General features: G+C 31.8%; 3 protein-coding genes and 1 pseudogene across 7 annotated transcripts; 1 reads left to right on the top strand and 3 right to left on the bottom strand.

Annotated features, from left to right (window-relative positions):
• Window positions 1-262: 262 nt before the first annotated feature.
• On the bottom strand, window positions 263-1,865 carry LOC111287301 (PRA1 family protein H-like; annotated as a pseudogene). The gene is made up of 4 exons (XR_016341453.1): window positions 1,434-1,865; window positions 1,118-1,247; window positions 549-620; window positions 263-473 (listed from the first exon to the last, which is right to left on the bottom strand). The product of XR_016341453.1 is annotated as a PRA1 family protein H-like (transcript).
• Window positions 1,821-6,359, top strand: LOC111298843 (uncharacterized). Of its 3 annotated transcripts, none has more exons than XM_089759309.1 (7): window positions 1,821-1,842; window positions 2,373-2,456; window positions 2,648-2,788; window positions 3,997-4,062; window positions 4,418-4,585; window positions 4,954-5,277; window positions 6,016-6,359. In XM_089759309.1, exons 2-7 carry the CDS (start codon window positions 2,376-2,378, stop codon window positions 6,127-6,129), a joined length of 894 nt encoding a protein of 297 aa, XP_089615435.1. In that variant the 5' UTR covers window positions 1,821-1,842; window positions 2,373-2,375; the 3' UTR covers window positions 6,130-6,359. The 3 variants fall into 3 exon arrangements, with proteins under 3 accessions (XP_089615435.1, XP_022749280.1, XP_022749279.1); XM_022893544.2 differs by lacking the exon at window positions 1,821-1,842 and adding an exon at window positions 1,879-2,251; XM_022893545.2 differs by lacking the exons at window positions 1,821-1,842; window positions 2,373-2,456 and adding an exon at window positions 1,878-2,251.
• A 208-nt stretch (window positions 6,360-6,567) lies between these two features.
• On the bottom strand, window positions 6,568-9,892 carry LOC111288541 (uncharacterized). Its single transcript, XM_022879464.2, has 3 exons — window positions 9,656-9,892; window positions 7,149-9,170; window positions 6,568-7,071 (listed from the first exon to the last, which is right to left on the bottom strand). Exons 1-3 carry the CDS (start codon window positions 9,719-9,721, stop codon window positions 7,006-7,008), a joined length of 2,154 nt encoding a protein of 717 aa, XP_022735199.2. The 5' UTR covers window positions 9,722-9,892; the 3' UTR covers window positions 6,568-7,005.
• Window positions 9,893-12,525: 2,633 nt separating this feature from the next.
• On the bottom strand, window positions 12,526-15,005 carry LOC111298849 (Yippee family putative zinc-binding protein). Of its 2 annotated transcripts, none has more exons than XM_022893547.2 (5): window positions 14,847-15,005; window positions 13,433-13,476; window positions 13,009-13,117; window positions 12,840-12,895; window positions 12,526-12,758 (listed from the first exon to the last, which is right to left on the bottom strand). In XM_022893547.2, the coding sequence occupies exons 1-5, from the start codon at window positions 14,940-14,942 to the stop codon at window positions 12,674-12,676; spliced, it is 390 nt and encodes a 129-aa protein (XP_022749282.1). In that variant the 5' UTR covers window positions 14,943-15,005; the 3' UTR covers window positions 12,526-12,673. The 2 variants fall into 2 exon arrangements, with proteins under 2 accessions (XP_022749282.1, XP_022749281.1); XM_022893546.2 differs by having other exon boundaries at window positions 13,009-13,132.
• Window positions 15,006-19,474: the final 4,469 nt, after the last annotated feature.

Raw genomic sequence — 19,474 nt, forward strand, 5'->3', positions numbered from 1 at the left:
ATTTGATTCGAGTTCTCATGTAGCAAAATTTTGGACTTTGAGTGCCGAGCACTGTTTAATTGCAAACTCTGAATGAACTAGCCAACTTCTGGGGAGGAAGAGGTGCTATACGAAGTTAAACCAGCAAAAGTTCCTTATAGAGGAGTCATCAGCAAATGATTGATAGAAACCAAAACAATAGCGATTATCACATATTCATTGTGTAATAATGCATTTTCTTCTTCCATTTTACATGTGCTGAGTAATACCACTCGTTCAAGCATCATCCAGCAGGTACGCAGTTATGCTTTACAGAGGTTGTTTGCCTACCTCATTGAAGAAAAGTTGTTGATCTATAGCCGCAAAATAAAATCTCAAATTGTGGGTTGGCCATCTTTTTTTTGTTCAGTTTGATGCAATTTCCTATTTCCATCTGCCTCGAGAAGGTTGCTTTACTGGAGTCAGCTTTCAAAATGCAGTATGCAAAATCATAACTGCAAGGCACATACAATTATAAGCTCGTACAAATTAGACAAACATCAATAAAAAGTAGAAAAGAATATGCATACTGATATAACTGACACCAAGGGCACAGCATAGAGCCATTTGAACATTCAACCATATCAAAATAATTGCAGTAGCTGCAAAAGATGAGGTGAGGTTAATGTTATAAAACCAGAAGAAAATAGCCTTCCTACATGCTCTACTTGCTTCATGGATAGCATTATTACGAATAGGTCCTGACAAATGCTGATCTGAACCTGATCCAAACCCGATCTTAAACTCAATTGGTTTATGCAATCAGTTTTAAAAGATGATATCCAATAGGTCCGAGGTTTGAACCCTAGCTCCTAAAACCCTTTCCGCCATCCTCAGGCTATGGCCTCTTTGTGCCAAAAAAAAAAAAAATGTTCATCCAAATCATATTTTCTTTTCACTAAGATTCCAAGGTCAATCTACTTTTTTGCTTAACCCCCCAAATGGTAATCATTGGCAAAAACGTAATAATAAAAGGAGGCATTGAGTCATGGAGTAAGCTCTATAAATAAATTCTACAAGCACAAAGGAGAAATCTTCTTAAAATCACAAACAATATTTCCTCTGCTGAAGACTAAAGTGCTGAAATGTGAGAACTCACCAAATTGTGCCATGCGAATCAAGACCAGTTGAGTGACAGGAAACCTATCCAAACCCCACTTATCACTGAAAAACCTGAAAAGATACCAAAGTGCCAAACTTGATAGCAACCCAACAAGTGCAACTAGTTGCTGATACCCATTAACAAAAAAAGAAAACAAGTTATCTTACCTATCTAAGGTTCTTTCTTTTCCCACAACTTTCTCAGGAAACAAACAGAAAAACAATTTACCTCGTCATAGAAAAGAACGAAAATAATTCTCAAAACCAATAACTAAAATTCACAAATAAGTGTAAAGAACAAAGAAAGTTTTAGCTTACAGAGAACAAGTAAAGAAAAGGATAACAAGTGAGGCATAATTCCGGGAATAACGCTTAACATTCTCATGAACCCTGAGCCTCGCCTGAGAAACGGAAGCTGGAAACGAATAGGACCCCAAATCCCCGAAAAACCCTTTAGTCCACTACGGAGTTTCGCCGGAGAAATCAGTGGTGGTGAGCTTGGAGAATGGGTTAAGTGTGAAGAGAGAGAGCAGAGTCCATAAATGAGAAAATAAAGAGACCAAAATCCAAAAAGGAAGCCTGTGATTGGGATGGTTATTGTTGAGTCAGTTGTCACGGAGGTGCTAGTGGTGGCGGCAGCCGCGGTCGTCTGGTGGTCGTCGAGATAGCCGGAGTCGCGCAGCCAGGATTCGAGGTGGGGTCAGGAACGCTGAGCAATAATGGGTTAGAGGAGAAGACCATTTCTTTTGTTCTTATTTTTTTCCTCTTTTTTTTCAATTAGATATTTTGTTTTTATAGGACCCATTTACCGCCATACGTTCCAACTTATTAAACGTCCAAAAAATCCCAAAGATCTTATCTTGGGAGGAAAAAAAAAATAATGTCATCGAGTAATTTCTTCAAACACCTTACCTTAACTTCGAGCTATGGATTCTCCATTCTCTCACGCCGTTTCATTCACCCACCTCTCACTCTCCTCTTCACAAACATCTACCCCAAAAGGCAACCATTGATTCCCACAAAGATTTCTCTTCGTTTTTCTAATTGTTACACTTCAGTAACTGAGCCTCAATCCTCTACCTTACTATCTCCTTATCTCTCTGTTCGTATTCGATGTCGAAATGATATTGCTGTAAGCTTGAATTCATTGATTCATTTTTTGGGTTTTCCTTATAAAGTGAATGGTATATTAATTTCTTTTTCTTTTCTTTTTTTTTTTTGGGGGGGGGGGGGGGGGGTGTTGGCTTGTTTAGGATATGTTTTCTGAAGCTCTTATGTGCTTTGGTGCAAGTTCAACTACTGTGGGTGAACTTGACAATGGTGACACTTCTGATGAGGTTACCCTTTTTTCTTTTTTTCTTAAAGATTGGATTTTGATTGGAAAGTATGGATTTTTTTTCTTGGGATTTGATTGTTTTTAAGGTTCTTGTGCAAGAAGAATGAGTGACCAAACTTGTCAATTTGCTTCTTAATGGGTTTAAGAAGAGTTTTGAAGAATGTTTTGAAGGATTTTGTATTTCTTATGCAGATATGCATTGAGTCCATATTTCCTGAGTTGGAAGATGTGGATGTATGCATCTCACAGGCTGCTGATTCTATAGGCTTAAAAGAGATACCAAGTTATGAAGTTAAAGCAGGTGAGCAGTATGACTGGATAAAGAAAACTCAGGTTAGTTTTCTTTTCTCATTCTCTGGTCTAGTACAATTTAGCTTCAAGGCACCTGCAACATAAAATAATTGAGAAAAAAAAAGTTTTATGATTAATTAAATTTTAATTTCGTTATCGGCACATTATTTATGTAAGGATAATGTCCTGATCCTTGAACAATTGAAGTTTGTTGGATTTGATACTTTAACTTTTGTTTTTTATTTTTGAACAGTTATCAGTACTCTGTTCTTTTTCTTATTCTTTCTTTCTCCATCAGTACTCCATCTGTTCTTTCTTTCTCAGTTCAAAAAAAGCTACATTTTTTAGCTACAAAACTTTTGTTTTTCATTTTACTTTTGTCAAGTTTTTCTGTTTCAAAATACAAGGATTTAATTCAAATTATGATGCTTGTAGTTGGAATTATAGAGATATTAGTATATGCGTTTTCATAATCATAACCCATAAATTTTTAATATTTTCAAAATGTAGCTATATGAGAAACCTTCGTTAAATTTCCAAGTTCAAAACTTCAAGCATTGGGCTCACGTTTAAAACAATCATTCTTTGCCACAAAATCTGGGTACTGCTTTTTTTTTTAGTTTCTTCATTGGGTTGATTTGACAACTTTCTTTCAGTTTTAGTGCTAACCCATGAAGAATTTTTACTGGTTTAAGCAAATCTCACACAATGTTAGGTCAGAGAGGAGGCTTTCACTTGGAGAAAACAGAATGTTAATGGCGGATTTTTATTCTCAAACAATATTGTACTGGTGGATTTTTATTGGCTAAAATAGCCAAGTCAGCAACTTGGCTGACGAAGTTAACTCTTGGACCAAATTGATACACGATTTCAGAGTTTAGCTACCTATTTAGGAACTTTTTTAGTTTAGGTACAAAATCCAACAAACTAAAATAGTTCAGGGGCCATATAGGACATTATCCCTTTATGTAATGATTTATGTAAAAGAAGAAGAAGGAAATAGGGAGTATGAAGTAATGATTCTGATAATGCTCTAAATCACTTTAAAGTTCTTTTTTCCTTTAAAAGGCCAAGTTAGCGTATTCAATCATTACTTTAACTTTTGAAACCATTCATTTTTTGGATCTTATTGTGTAAGTGGTTTATGGATGATTAAAGGTGTTCCCAAATTGGTTTACATGTCTAGTTCTACTGATAAAATCCAATTTCATTGATAATATAATTTGAATCCTTGTTTCTGTTTGATACAGGAATCATTTGATCCAATTGAAGTTACTAAAGGACTTTGGATTGTTCCTGAGTGGAAGACTCCCCCAGTATGGTTATATCCAATTACCTTCTCTTAAGGTTTTGTTGCAGTCTTTATGTATCATACATACACAACTCCCTTCTTTGCCATTCATTTCAGAATCCATTGGCCTATTTATTCTGTAGTGGGCCTTTAAACTCCTTTTAAGTGAGGACAATATTGCAAGTTAGCTAAGAATCTATTATAAGCAGAGCTTGCGTATATATACACACACATGTAAGTCTTTAAGTTTCCTCCAGGACAATGCCTCCATGTTCATACAAAATAAAATCTTATTTTCTATGCACATAGAAGAATGTTACTTTTTTAAGTATTATTGGTGAGTTGAACAAGTATAAATGTGTTTGTTTTCATTCCCTTAGGATGTTCAAGCAACAAATATTATTTTGAATCCTGGATTGGCTTTTGGAACTGGGGAGCACCCAACCACTAGATTGTGTTTATTGCTGCTACAGAGATTGATAAAAGGAGGAGAACACTTCTTGGATTATGGCACAGGTTCTGGTATTTTGGCAATTGCAGCACTTAAGGTATTTAACTCTTGATCATATGATTCGAACGTTAACTATAATAAACCTTGTCAATCTGAGTTATGAGTAAACATTTCTAGGTACTGATATTGGTGTTACCTTCCATTTACATCACCATTTGTTCTATGATATTATTGGTTGTAAGAGATCTTGGATAAATATTTGATAAATTTTGAGTTTCAAATGTGTTCCGGGTGTATGTGTCTCCTACTTTTCTCATCTTGCTATGAGATTGTACACTCAAATGTGACTTAACACCTTTCTTCTCACATTTTTCATGTGATTTAGGATTCTTATCAATACTGTAGTAATATGTTGTGTCAGCTGATTCTCACATGCTAATTTCTCAATAATGATGTGAACTGCAGTTTGGTGCTTCTTTGTCTGTTGGAGTTGATATAGATCCTATAGCAATAACATCTGCACGTCAAAATGCTGCTCTGAACAACATAGGACCGGAAAAATTGCAATTACACCTGGTTTCTGGCAATACTTCCTCCCCCTTAATTGATGAACATAAATATGTTGAAAAGCAGACTTCATGTGAGAAGGTGGTTGAATCTGAACAAGAAAAATACGATGTGGTCATTGCAAATATACTTTTAAATCCTTTGCTAGAATTAGCAGATGATATTATCTCTCATGCTAAGCCTGGGGCAGCAATTGGCCTTTCCGGTATTCTATCTGAGCAGGTATTTTCCCAGCTTAAGTTATTAACTTTATTGGCATGATAGGAAACTAGATGTTTGATCAGAATGGTTGGCCATATCAATTATGGCTTTGGTCATAGTGGGAAGTTCATGTTTACCTAGAACTTTATCTTAAGAAATTTCTTATGTTCAGAGAGCACATCATAATAAACCCAAAGAAGTAACCCCAAAAGTCCCCCCACCTTTGAAGGGGATGGACTACAATTTTGTTATAGTGATCGCTAATCAGCAAGAAAAAATGGCCTTTATGGGTTGATTTTGTGTATATACACATTTCCAGTAGAGGTTAACTTTTCAAGCAGTGTTGTAAGCTGAAAATGAAAAAAAAAAAAAAAAAAAAGGCCAACAATCGTGGTATGTTGATAAAATATTGAACTCTTAGTTTTAGTGTTCAGGATTCAATCTCTAGCAGTGTCAAATATTAAAAAAATGAAAAAAAAAAAAAAAAAAAAAAAAAAACCAAATGGATGTTTTGGTGTGGTGCTCAGGCTCCATTAGTTCTACTGGTTTACAATAGCTGCAAACTACTGAACACAAAAATGCTACCCAAGGGTGAACAATAGATCAATTCAGGATTAGACCAAACAAATGAACTTGAGACAACATGAACACATATTTACTTCTGATGTGTCTTTGCAAAGTCTTACCGCCAAAATGTTACTATTTCATTTTATTAATACATAGGTGCTTGGACCTTATTTTCAGTTTTGTTTTATGCAGCTTCCCTACATTATGGATCGATATTCCCCACTCTTGGACGACATATCTGTGTCAGAGATGGATGATTGGGCTTGTTTAAGTGGTAGAAAGAAAACAATTCTGACTGGCGGCTGAAGGACATTTAGTGGTTAGACAAGCAGAATTAAGAATGGTCAGTTTAAGATATTGGCATCGAACGGGCATTTGCTGGTTTATTACAATATTGGTCTTACAGAATGTCTTGTAGACAATTACTTTCGATTTGGAGTACCAGATCCGTTGTTAGTATATCATTGTTAAAACATGTAACTGGTTTTTTAAGGAAAATTCTTGAATTGAAATATGGTCAAATTTTGTTGTGTCAAGTTTGATTCTGCTTGCTTTGGCTTAGTTCTAAATTACGATTGAAATGAATTCAAAGCTTAATTGATTTACGCAATCATCATTAAGACTTATGATGATATCCAACAAAATTAGAGTTTGGTTCCTAGCATTTGCTATCTCTTCTCTTATTCTTAGATTGCAATTTCTTTTATATAATAATAAAAAACATGTAATGCAGCCTCTTTCATATAAAAGAATATACGATTGAAACTTATTTCCTCAAATCATATTCATAGTTGAGTTTCATTAAAAAGAAAAGGGGGTGTCATCCACTGTATACTACACTGCCAAGAAAAGAGGATGAAAAAATCTATCCCCCGAGCGGCCATATGAAGCAGCAGTTATCAGTACATCCAATATTTAAGCAAGTCGGCTAAAATATTACTATAACACTGAAATGTACTATAGAACCCAATGTTACCATAATATACTGCACCATCTAGTTCCATACTTCTAAAAGCTATAGCTGCTGTACTAGAGGTCAATCAGAAATCAGAAGGTCGACTATGATTTACTCTTTATCAGCAGAAATATCTCCAACTGATGTTGCAGGCAAAATTATAGTTGTCTGCAACTCTCAAGTCATCACAAAAATTACCTCCTTGAATCAACTCTTTAGATTTAACATCAGCGCTTGAGTTGCCTCCTAGCCAAAGCAGGGGCTCTCTTAGGGATATAGACCTGGTAACTCACCTGGAAAAAGAAATTAACAATATTATAATAACATGTAAAGAAATCAGCGAATCAATGCCACCGGGTTAAAACCTAACCTGTACCATTTCCCCACCCCGCATCACAGACATTGTCTTTTGCTGAAACTGTGAACCATCGTTGGTCTCATTTTCCAGTTTATCTGAGCTAATGCCTCCAGAGGTAGATATGGAAGAAGAAAATGGCTTATTGAAAGCAGAATCATGGGTGTCATTAACTTTACCACCACTATTGCCACACTCTGGGGGGTTCACAGTATGGGCTGTTTCTAAACTACCCTCATTCACGCTACTCTCAGTTACCAACTTAGCTTGAGCAGATTCTTGTTTTTGGGTGGTATAAGTATTAGGTGATTCCTGTCTTATTTGCGATTTAACGGAATTTGGCCTATTCGAAACAGAAGCTGCATTGTACTCATGGGGTTTCGCAGTTTGTGCAGTTTCTAAACCACCCTCATTCACACTACTCTTGGTTACCAACTTGGCTTTAGAAGGTTCTTGTGCAGCAGCTTCTTGTTTCTGAGCAATGCGAGTGTTAGGTGCTTCAAGTCTGGTTCGTGACCTTATTTGCCATTTAACGGACTTCGGCCTATTAGAAACAAAAGCTGCATTGTCTTCGGGGGGTTTCACAGTTTGGGCAGTTTTTAAACCACCCTCATTCACACTCGTCTTGGTTACCAACTTGGCTTGAGAAGGTTCCTGTGCAGCAGCTTCTTTTTTCTGAGTAATGCAAGTATCAGTTGCTTCAAGTCTGGCTTGTGACATAACCAACTTTGACTTATTAGAAGCAGTATTAATAACTGTATTAAACTCTACTCTAGGAACACCAGCAGGAACCACCAGAGCTGGTGGAGAAGCAACATCACTCCCCACAGTCCCAGAATATTTTCCAACGTCATTCAGATATGATGTGTTCCTATCATTCTTAGGAAGAGTTGTAGAGTCTCTTCTAACTGGATGCTGTCTAATTGGTTGACTCACTTGGTTTGCCATCGCCACTCTAGAATCATCTCCCTTAGGAACAGTAATCTGAAACAGGTCAGTGTCTGCAGAGGATGGTGTTTTAACATCATCATCATTCTTATCATTCTGAGTAATAGGCGGATTTATGTTTGTCTGGAGCCCACCACGAAACTTTCGTAAGTTTTCTAGTGCACGCTGTCTTAAAATTGATTCCATATCATCACTGTTTAAAGGAATAGAAACCTTTCTTTTTTCCCTCAAGGCATCATACCTAGGTTTACCATCCTTGCCACTTTTTTCAACATTGCTTGTTCTGATGTTAGAAACTTCTCCTTGTTCATCATCTAAAGACCTTTTAGTCTCGGATACGACATGGGAATGCTGAGGTAACTCCCTCCGACTACAGCCATCATTACTATCATTGCTTCTGCAGGATGGGTAATCATCATAATCATATACTTCTTCTTTAGGTTCATCAGTCTTCAACTCTCTGCTGCTTTCCTTTTCATGTTTAACAACAGTAATTACTGATTTCAGCCGTCTTGAATTGCTCTCCTCCATCACTCTCACCTCAATCGGATTATCATTGCCTTCATTATATCTACTGTATGAACAACTCCTTGATCTGTCCTTACTCCTTTTGCTTCCTCTTTTATCCTTCTCCAACCTTCTTCTATCTTTCTCCTTCCTTTCTGATCTGCCCCTTCTTGTCTCATATCCGATCTCATCACTGCCACTCCAACAAGTTGAGCAACTCAATGACCCACTACTCCTAGAACTCACGCTCAAGTCTCTCATAGACTTCTTCCTCTTGCCTGTTCTCTTCCTTTTATCATCCCCCCTTGATCTTCTACGTTTCTTTACATAAGGAGAATCCTCACTACTTTCCCTACTGGAGGACTGCGTTCTAGCCCTCTTCTTACCACCTTTCACATCCTTCCTATTACGAGACCTGGACCGGCGACTTCCATAATCATCCTCAGAACTAGAGGATGAAACAGACACCATACTTCGCAAATCACTATCATCCGAACAAGAAATAGAATCATCATGTCGACGTCGAAGCTTCTTGGACTTGCTTCTCCTGCTTTTAACCTTATTTCTCTTCCTCATTCGTGACTAAAATGAAAAATCGGCATACATACAAAGGGAGAGAATCAAATTAAGAACCCATTTTCAGCCAAACTTTTTATTCAAACATTAAATGATATTTTTAGTTACTAACAAAAGGGTCATCCAATAACCAATCAAATCACCCAATTGAGTACTCACTAAACTAAATTTCAATTTTTAAAATTTTATAAGAAGAAAATACCAAAAATATCAGTCCAAATTTCTTAACTTTCAGTTTCCTAGTGCCCAATTAAGCCAAAGTTTTAAATTTTCAATCTTCTAAGAACAAAATACCAAAAAATGAGCTAAAAGATCTCACATTTCTTCAATATTCCTAAGGTTTCTAGGCATCCAAGCAAAGGGTAAATCTTTAAACCACTAAACTACAAATTGCCGGTAATAACTGACCAAAAATTTAACCCACAAAAAGAAATCGTCAAAGAAAAAGAAAAATCGTTCACATTTAAAGAGGGAGAGAGAGAAGAAAGTACCTGAGATGAATTTTTGGAACGTTTTTTCTTCAAAGAAGATGATTTTCCCATCTTTGATTTTCCCATCTGCAAGAAAAAAAAAACCAAAAAAGTAGAAAAGAAATCAAAACAGAAAAGGTTAATTCATGAAAAATTAAATGGAAAAGAAAAGAAAATTGGAAGACAGAAGAAGAAGAAGAAAGCTTTTTTTTTTTTTTTTTAGTCTTTTTGGAAGAGTTTGCGGCAACCTTAACAACCGGATGAAAACTAGTGAGTTATTGACACGATCAAACCGGCTTGTCGTTTTATGGTCAAACCGTTTTATGTAAAGTAAATCATAAATAAATAACTTTTTCTTTTTTTCTTTTTATTTTATGTTTTAATTAAATATCAAAATTATTAAATTTTTATGTGTTAAAACAAAATTCATATTTATTTGATTAGTGAACTTTCAATCAAAATTAGTATTTAATTTACCTAATTAAGAAAATTATTGAAATGCTTTAAGTCAACATAAGATTATAAGAAAAAAAAATCATTGCAAATGAAAATCAATTATTTATTTTAAGGTTTCACTATTTTTTTCAAAATAGAGAAAGTTGTCCAAAATATTTTTCAAATATAATTTTTTATTGATTTTTTTTTTTGAGAAATTATAACATGAAAATTTAACAAATTTAATAGAATTTAGCTGCATAAGAAAAATGAATTGTCTTGACACTTATTTGGTAAGATATTTTTAGTATGTATTATTGTATGAATTGAATTGAAATATAAAAATTTGAATATAAATATCGTAAAAAAAAAAGTGCATGATAAAATGTTGAATATAAAATTATACTGAATCAATATTTTTGAATTATTTGGTGAAAATAAGTATATTACTTACCTTAAAATTTTAATAACTTATCTTATTATATATCATAAAATTAAAAATAAAGAGACACTTATGTCTTTTAACAATTTTCATTAACAATAAAATTTATTTAATTGTTTGTTATGTATCATAATGGATATTAAATAGCAAAACTGTCTAAATTATTATTTTTAAAATTTGTAAATCATCAAACAATGATACATATATTAAAAAATACACATTAAACACATAAGATATTTCTTATTCAATTCTTTTATTCAATAGCAATTAAATTAATTATGACCAAATAGTTGATCATGATAAAATTGTTGACAAAAGACATTCAATCATGGCATAAGTGAAAGCAATTAACATTCTAATTTAAAACTTATGTAGTTGTACAAAAAAAAAAAATTTATGTTATTGATTCATGCAAAGCAAATTAAATAAAAAAAATATATATAATAGAATAAAATCGCATATATTAAACATAAATAAACATGATGTTTGAAAAAATTACAACTGAAAGATAAAATCGTAATGCGAAAGCAAAAAATATATATATATATATATCTATGTTTTATTCCTTATTTCATGGAATGTGATATTTTTATCTTATTTTATTATAAAAATTTTCGATACAATATTTTGAAATCAAAGAGAGATTCATGTCAATATGAAATTCAAGCCCATAGAAAAAGTAAATCACTTAAAATCATTAAGAATAAATAAATTATAAGTGAAGTTTAATTGAATATGCATAAAAAATAAACAAAAAAAAAAAGTAATACCACATATGATAAAGCAAAAACATTTATGGGTTGAAAAAGGTAAACAAATGAGAAATAATACCTAAAATAAAAATAATACATTTTTATTATTAATCATGATTGAAAAACTAAATCAAACTAAAAATAACTACAAATAAAAATCATTGGTTGCTATATAATAGATTCAATAAAATTTTTTGAGTAAAGATTTACCTAATCACAACTAAACAAATGTATTTAAAGGGTTTTGGTGAACTTTTGAACAATCTTAATATAAGATGATTCTCTATTTATAATAGGGAAACTCTTGTAAAATTTAGAGTAATTTAAGCAAATCAATCATAATGGATTATTTAATTATCAATATGTTTTTCGTTTTTATTTGAAAAGTCTATGTTTTATGTTTTAAAAAGTTTTGATTAGGAGTAAATTATGCCTTCAAATTAAAATATTTTATATGGTAATTAATCACTTGTAGTATGATTCTTAAAAAAAAAAAAATTTATATGTTTTATAGAGAAAAATATGTTTAAAAATAATTAGACTTTTATTTTTATTTAAAATTTTGATATTAAATAATTTATATATTTATTTAGATTAATAGATTACCTTATTAAATACTAAAATTACATTCATTAATTAAAATGTCAATGCAAAAAATGGTGGTCTATTGAGAATGAAAACCTATTCATATCTCAAAAAGTTGAATTAAATATTGGAAAGTGAATACCTTTTGCACCAATGTAATTCAAAGTTGAATATTTATAATTGAAAAGTCTTAACAAAATTATTCTATATGTTAATAATGGCGATTAAACTTTTATTACCTTCTTTATTAATTTAATTGAGAATAATTTAAGACAAATAAAAATAAAATTTTATTTAATTTTATTTAATTTTTTAAAATTATTAAAATCCGTTATTAAAGAATACATGTCAATTTTTTAGATTTTTCACTTGTTGAAAATGTAGATTATCTATATTAAATTTTTTCTTTTTTGTAAAAAACTTTGGTTTTTATATATTTATATAAGATGTCTCTTATAAGGATTAATAATCCTCATCTAAAAATGGTTAACAAAGAGGAAAAGTGGAGGGAGGAATCAGTTATTCTGTTATCATTTAGGCAAAAGTCTCAAGAATAAAGAAACCAAGATAAGCTTGAATCATGTTCTCATGTTAAAGTTGGATGTGGAATCTTGAGTGATATGCCTGAAAGAGCATAAAAATGTTTGTATCAGAAGCATCAAGGAACTGAGAGTAGCTAAAGAAACAAACAAAAGACATCAAACTTATATAACATAATTGAAGTACTTTTTCAAAGGAATAAAATTACAATACCAAGTTTCCCTAGCAATTATTACATTATTGTTGGATATGTACAAGATTACATCTGCTCTTAGTAGATCTACTTCAGGCATCTTCGTCGTCACTCATACTGGGACGAGTATCGATGTATACTTCCGAAGAGAAGTCAATTTCATTGACAATCCTCCCCCTGTTCCATGCCAAGAGCAGATAAACCTACATGATGTTTTTTGTAAAGAACAAATAATGAAACCAAAGGTAAATGTAGTACCTCTCAAGAACAAACTTTCCTTCTTTGTACTTTTGAGTCTTCTCATGTGCTACCTCCTGCCCAGCAAAGATGGAATATCATGGGAAAGCAAAGGTAGCAAGATTCGATTATGAATAAATATGTGTATGTGCATGTGTGTGCATGTGCATGTGTCAGACGGAGATATTACGTATTTCCAGCCAACAATTTGTCCACAACAGCAGCAAAATATATCTGCCACAGTGTGCATTCCAGAAAGCATCAGCCTCTCTTCCAAGGCTCCAACTGTTATGTTCACCCTGAAGCTTGAAACTCTGAATGATAAGCAACTCAAAGCATTCGTCTGATTATGAAATATTTCAGAGGTAGATGTTACTTATGAGATTTTGAAGAGTCATGGCTTTTGTAAATATCATGGTGGTATGATACAAAAATTTCAGTATTTCACAAATTATTTCAGCTAGAAGAGACAAAAAAAAAGACTATGAGATCATGGTTGAATAAAAACTGCACAATCTTTTATAAAAGACAAAAAAGATTAGTAAAACACAATCAATTTTCTGTCAACAAAAAAATTGTCAGTCCATCAATCTTTGAAGAGACTGAGATCTTACGCATTATTGAAGAGGTAGGCTTTGCCATGGCGACAATGGAAAGACTGAACAAATGGTGAAAATGGAAAAGAAGTTGTTAGCAATATAGTATAAAGTTGAACTGCATTGATTGTATATACTAGAATTTAAAGAGAAAAATGAAAAATTCAGAACCAAGGTGTGCGGCTGAGGGACGCTAAGTGTATATACATAAACAGAACAGAGATATGCACAAGAAAGCAACAGTGAACCAATTACTATTTAAAAAGATGCATAACAACATGAATTTAACAGATATGTAATAAAAAGTTATAGTCTGCACTCTGCAGTAGATCTACAAACATGTTCAGAGCAGCCACTTTATCTTTGATACCAAAGGTATTTACCTAATCTCATGGCTTCCAAAGTGCAGCATTCATATTTTGCTTAGTTTCAGGATTGAATATATCATCTTTTGTCTTGAATGGTAAGTGGAAACATTCTTAGTAATTCTTCTATTCATGGGGTCAATAGAAAAGGTGGAAAACATCTCCAAATATGATAGGATGGCTATGGGGGCTTCCATCATAAAAGAATAAACTTCCATAACCTGGATACTATCAAGATTTCTCTGCCGCAGAAGTGGTGCTACTTTGAATAGCCCATTATGATATAGAAAAAGATGAAAGGGAGAAAGACATGGTATAACAAAGATTTTCAACATGGAAGGTTTCAAGATCTCTTTTCTGCAGACAACAATGCCAAGAAGCAATATATTCCGACAAAGCAATGCATCTTTAAAAGGTAAATCAGAGACTTCATTGCACAACAGATGCAGAAAATAGTTAAATAAAAGCCAACCCATCAAACAACAGCTAACTGGTAAAGGAAAAATATATGTAGTTTTGGTAATCTTGAGAACATGAGGCCCTTAGATAAGGCATTACATCAAACAAAATTCCCCATCTTAAGAGAACATGAGGCCTTTATTTAGGGTGATTTTGGTTCATGTAGTTGATTCTCAACAAAATTTGATCATAAAACTACTAATTTGAATCCTATTTGACCACTGAAAGCAATAATAAATTCTACATGAACTTTCATTGTTTAATTCCTGCTTCCAAAATCCTAAACTTTGAGGTTCTCCTATATCATCTTTCCTTAAATGCCAACTACATTTGCACAAAACACAAATTCATTTCACAAATTATCATCAACAACCATCATAAAGCCAATAGTACAATATTTTTATCATGTTTCTAGTGTTGCTAAACAACAGGATCCACACATAAAAAGTTCTCAACTTTAAACTTACTTCCATCAATAAATGCTAAAAGAACCAACTTTTACCACCAAAAAAGAAATATTTTAATTTAAGTGCAAAACAAATGGCTGAAAAATGAAAAACCCAGAAAGACAAAAGTAGAGAGCCAGAGTGAAGAAAAAAAGTGGGTACCCTGGAAACAAGATCACCAGGGAGAGCGAAGTGAGTTCTACAAAACTTGCATCTATAAGACCTTCCATCAAGCTCAACCACAAAAACCCTTCCCATCTTCACTGCTATGGCAAAATCTCAGTTTCTATGATAGGTGACACAGGCACTAGAGGTGCACACAGTTTATGGTGGTGATAAGGATGGAAAGAGTTGTGGGGTGAAGCCCATGAACCATTTTGAATTGGGCTACATTGTAAATCCACTGGATTTTTTCTTAATCCATCTACATTCTAAATGAAGATTGATCCACCATTCTAAATCCGTCTCTTGCATTCATTCTTAATTAATAGCAAGGGCCAACATTGGCCTTGCTCTGCAGAGGGATTTTTGAAATATTTATAAATGTTTTATTGAGTTAATTTTAAATTAAATTATAATAAGTAATTATTTATTTAAATAATTTTTATTTTTTGTATATTATAATATATGTATTAATATTAATATAATTATATTTTATTAATTATGAAAATTAATTATATATATGAAAATTTAATTCTTACGCATTTCTTAAAATATTTATATTTTATTTATAGCTTAACATATATTTTTATTTATGGTATAAAAATATATTAATTTTTTATTATAAATTTTAATTAATAAATACAAAATTATTGTATTAATCCTTATCTACTTAAAATAAAATATCCAGAAAGTAGACTAACATTACAAAATTTCAAATAACAGGTGAAAAGCACAGGTTATTTATAAATTAAAAAAAATATTTATATGTTTATCATTCTTGCTTTATCATATTATCAACCGAACTTTTCTTTGATGTAGATACTAATTATTTTTTCGGGTTGGTTTTTTGGGTCATGGTCCACGGTTGCCTTCTTATTTTCCTCTCCCAAACTACGCCGTTTTGAAGGCTCTTCCTACTTGTTTAAAATCTAAAAAATTTTCTAATTTCCTCATTTTTTCTCGACTTGCTCTCAGTAAAACCGAAATGCTCTCCCTTCTTTCCAACCCAACTTTAAACCAGTTTCCGCCAATCAGCAGCCGGCTGGACGCGGCTCGCCGTCGGTCGGCGTCTTAGGGATCCAAAATTTCCCCAAATACTCCTTTTTCCTCTTTCACAATCTCTAAATGGATTTGTACGAAACTCACTGGTTTGTCCTAGATCTGACATCGAAGTCGGCAGGCTCAACCCCAAAAATCACCGTCTTTTGCCACTCTAAATCGCTCCAAATCTCAGTATGATGTTCTTCTCCTTCTCCCCTTCCTTTGCACGATTTCAACTTTTCTAAATCCAATGCCGTTGTTGTCAGCCTCCATTGCCTGCACCGCTACAAGCCCCCCATCAGCCACCAAATGGTGTTTCTTTATTTATGCAAATAATGAGATAGTCCATCTTCAATAAGAATAATATTTCAAAAACAGTTTAAAATACTCTTTCTGTCTCATTATATTTGTCTTTCATTGATTTTTTGAATCGAACAAACTTAACTTTAACTATTATTTTTAATAAAATTATAAAATTATTTAATTTTTAATAAAATTATAAAACACAACTCATAAGACTTCCTTGTTGGATTTTACTCTCGAAGTAGATGATCCAAGCTGGATTATGCTATGCAGTGCTCCTACCATTCATTAAAGCTGAAAGCATTACAATTTAGTTATTGAGCAAGTTCATTAAAACAGAAAGAGATGAGAATGATTAATGAGACAGATTCTGGGAGTGATACAACTGGACATGTTGGTTCATTGAAGAAGTGTTTGGTAATATCCAAAAAATTTACACACTCAATTCAACGTAGCATGATCCTCAAATTAGAGAGAGATGAGGAAGATGTGTTTGAAGAGAGGAATTTAAAATACAAAACAGAAATTTGTGTAACAAATAAAATAACAGTTTGGGTTATCTGATGCTACCTCATAGGTTTTGCATCCAATACTTTCTTTTGCACCAGTAGGTATTGAATTTGAATTTCTATACTACAAATTCTTTTGTTAAAAAAGATATTTAGGTAATGTTTGATATGGGATGATTATTCTAAAAATTATGATGATTTACATGTAATGATTAAATCATTTTATTTGGTAAACATTCAATGATTTTATGTGATGGTGATTTTGAATCATTGAAAGTGATCGGATCATTATCTTAGAAGTAATATAATTTTCATATAAAAAGATAAAAAATTTTTAACATCAAGAAAAATTATTATAAAATTAATAATAGTTAATTTTATTTATTTAATATATGAGTTAAAATTTTATTGTATTTTAAAATTATAATTATTTTATATTATAAATTGTTATATTTTCAAATTAATATTCATTGCAACAAATTTAAAAATAATTTATATTTTTTTAATATTTTATTATATAATATAATTTTTTGTTGTTCTTTTATTAAGAATTGAATCGAATGATTTTATGTTCTAATTTAAATATTTTTATTTGATTATATTATAAAAATAATTTACCTATCACTAAATATATTTATTAATTTAATTATATTTCATTATAAAATAAATAAATATTACTAATATTTTACAAATTATTATTTTTAAGCAACTTTAAAATCTTAATTTGTATAACTATTATAATATACATGATTATTTTTATGTTTTTAAACAAAATAATATGTAACTAAGCTATAATGTGATGAAAAGCCAAATCTTACCATGGATGATGATAGTATATCCAATTGAGATGATATGTAGGAAAAAAGCTAGGTATGGGGATGGAAAAAGATATTGAATATTTGAAATTTTTTATGATTTTAACAAAGAGACAAGTAAAAACAAACTATACTTTCAAAACCTCATAAGTCCCATCTTCATTTAGTCTTCAAAACTCATCCAAGTCCCACCTTGTAATGCTTTTAGCAACTTGGTTGTTTTCTTCTTTTTACCTTCAATCCTTCTTTCAAACCCCAAAATATTTTTTCCCTAATTTCCCTTACCAAAAAAGAGAAGGTCCAGGGCAGAGCCAGTTATCATCTCCAAAACTTTGCACCAATTTGGGCCATGGGCGTGCTTGCTGTTCTCATGCAAATGCTGTCAGAGGACCCTATCAAAAACTGCCTTCCAAATTACCTAAAATGTCACTGTTTTGATTGCATTGCCAATCATTTCACCTATCATGTGCTCAATTCCAACCTTACTATAAACAAAGATGCTGGACAGTCTCTCATCATAACCAAAGATTTTCTTTATTGCTGTTTCCACCTGCCAAATTGCTTTAATTTGTACTATGCTTCATAACTCTGAAACAATGTTGAAGGGTTTCAGGCAATCAAGCTGATCTTCTTACATTTTTTGTCATTTGTGTTTAGGATTTACATGTAGCTTGGGAATAAGCAATGTAATATTGGGTTTTTTTTTTTTTTTTTGGTTTATGAATTTCATGAGCTAATGATGTTAAAAGTTGGAGAGAACTGCTAAATTGCAAGTTGTGTAAAGATGAACCAAACTTCTTCGTTCTTTAATGATGATTGTGACAAATGGTTCCAGTGTTGTGAAAATCTAACTCATCTTGCTGCTCTGTCCTGTTCGAAAGGGGTGATCAAGTTGGATAGACATTGAACCGAATCAATGTTAAAAAAAAAAAAAAACCCCTTCTTATCAGTTATGTTTGTACAAAAATCAATTTGTTTTACTCTATCGATTTCCACTCTTCTTACTTTCCTCAATTTTTTTTCACGAATTTGTGCATGGGGCTGGATTTTTTTTTTTTGAAAAATTTAAATGATGCTTCTAATTTTTTGAAGTTTATTAAATAAAAATTAAAATAAAAAATTAAAATCAGGAAATTGAGAGATTTTATTATATAAATTAATTATATAAAATTTAATAAAATTCAATAAAATTTTTTAAATATACATTTTTAATAAAAATTTAGATAATTTTTACAGTTGAAATTAAATTTAAATTATAAGATATATTTTTATTTTTTTTACATATTATTAATTTATCAATTTAAAATTTTTATTATATTATTTTTTAAAAAAACTTCAAATAAATAATTTCATCTAAATTTAATAATTTTTTTTATTTAGCTACGAGCCAACCCCACTAGTTGGGGTTCGTTTGGGAATATAGGGCTTCACCATATAACAACAAACAATAACAATGAGAAAATTTTCTCTTTTTTTGTCAATTTGATTAATTTTCGGTTAGTACAAATAAGTAAAAAAATTCCATTATTTTTAAAGGAATCAGTTAAATAAATTTTCTGTTTTTCAAAATCGAATCGATCTCACCTAAAAAATAAACTATATTTTAATATAAAAGATAACCAAACAAAAGTGAAGTACATGCAAATATTTATTCTATACATTATTATGTAGTGCTTCTATAATTAAGAAGTCAATAAAGAAAACGATGGGTCCAAAGGAAAAAAACATTAGGACAGCATCATTTACAAAGCTCACAAAGTCATGCCCCGTCTAAATGGTCCCTTCAGCTTCCCTCCAATATCATTACATGTTGACATAAAAGGGTACAATGTCAACAGGAGGGTAATAAATCTGTCCCTTTCCTCAAGTAGAGGAAGACAAAGAGAGCTATGGGTCCTTTCACAAATACCAATGGCTAAACTCACAGCTGAGACTGATCAGCCGCCCCATGTGATTAAAG

This window comes from Durio zibethinus, chromosome 4 (genome assembly GCF_047325235.1).
Source record: "Durio zibethinus cultivar Kanyao isolate XHJ-2024 chromosome 4, ASM4732523v1, whole genome shotgun sequence".
In the NCBI taxonomy this organism is placed as follows: Eukaryota; Viridiplantae; Streptophyta; class Magnoliopsida; order Malvales; family Malvaceae; genus Durio; species Durio zibethinus.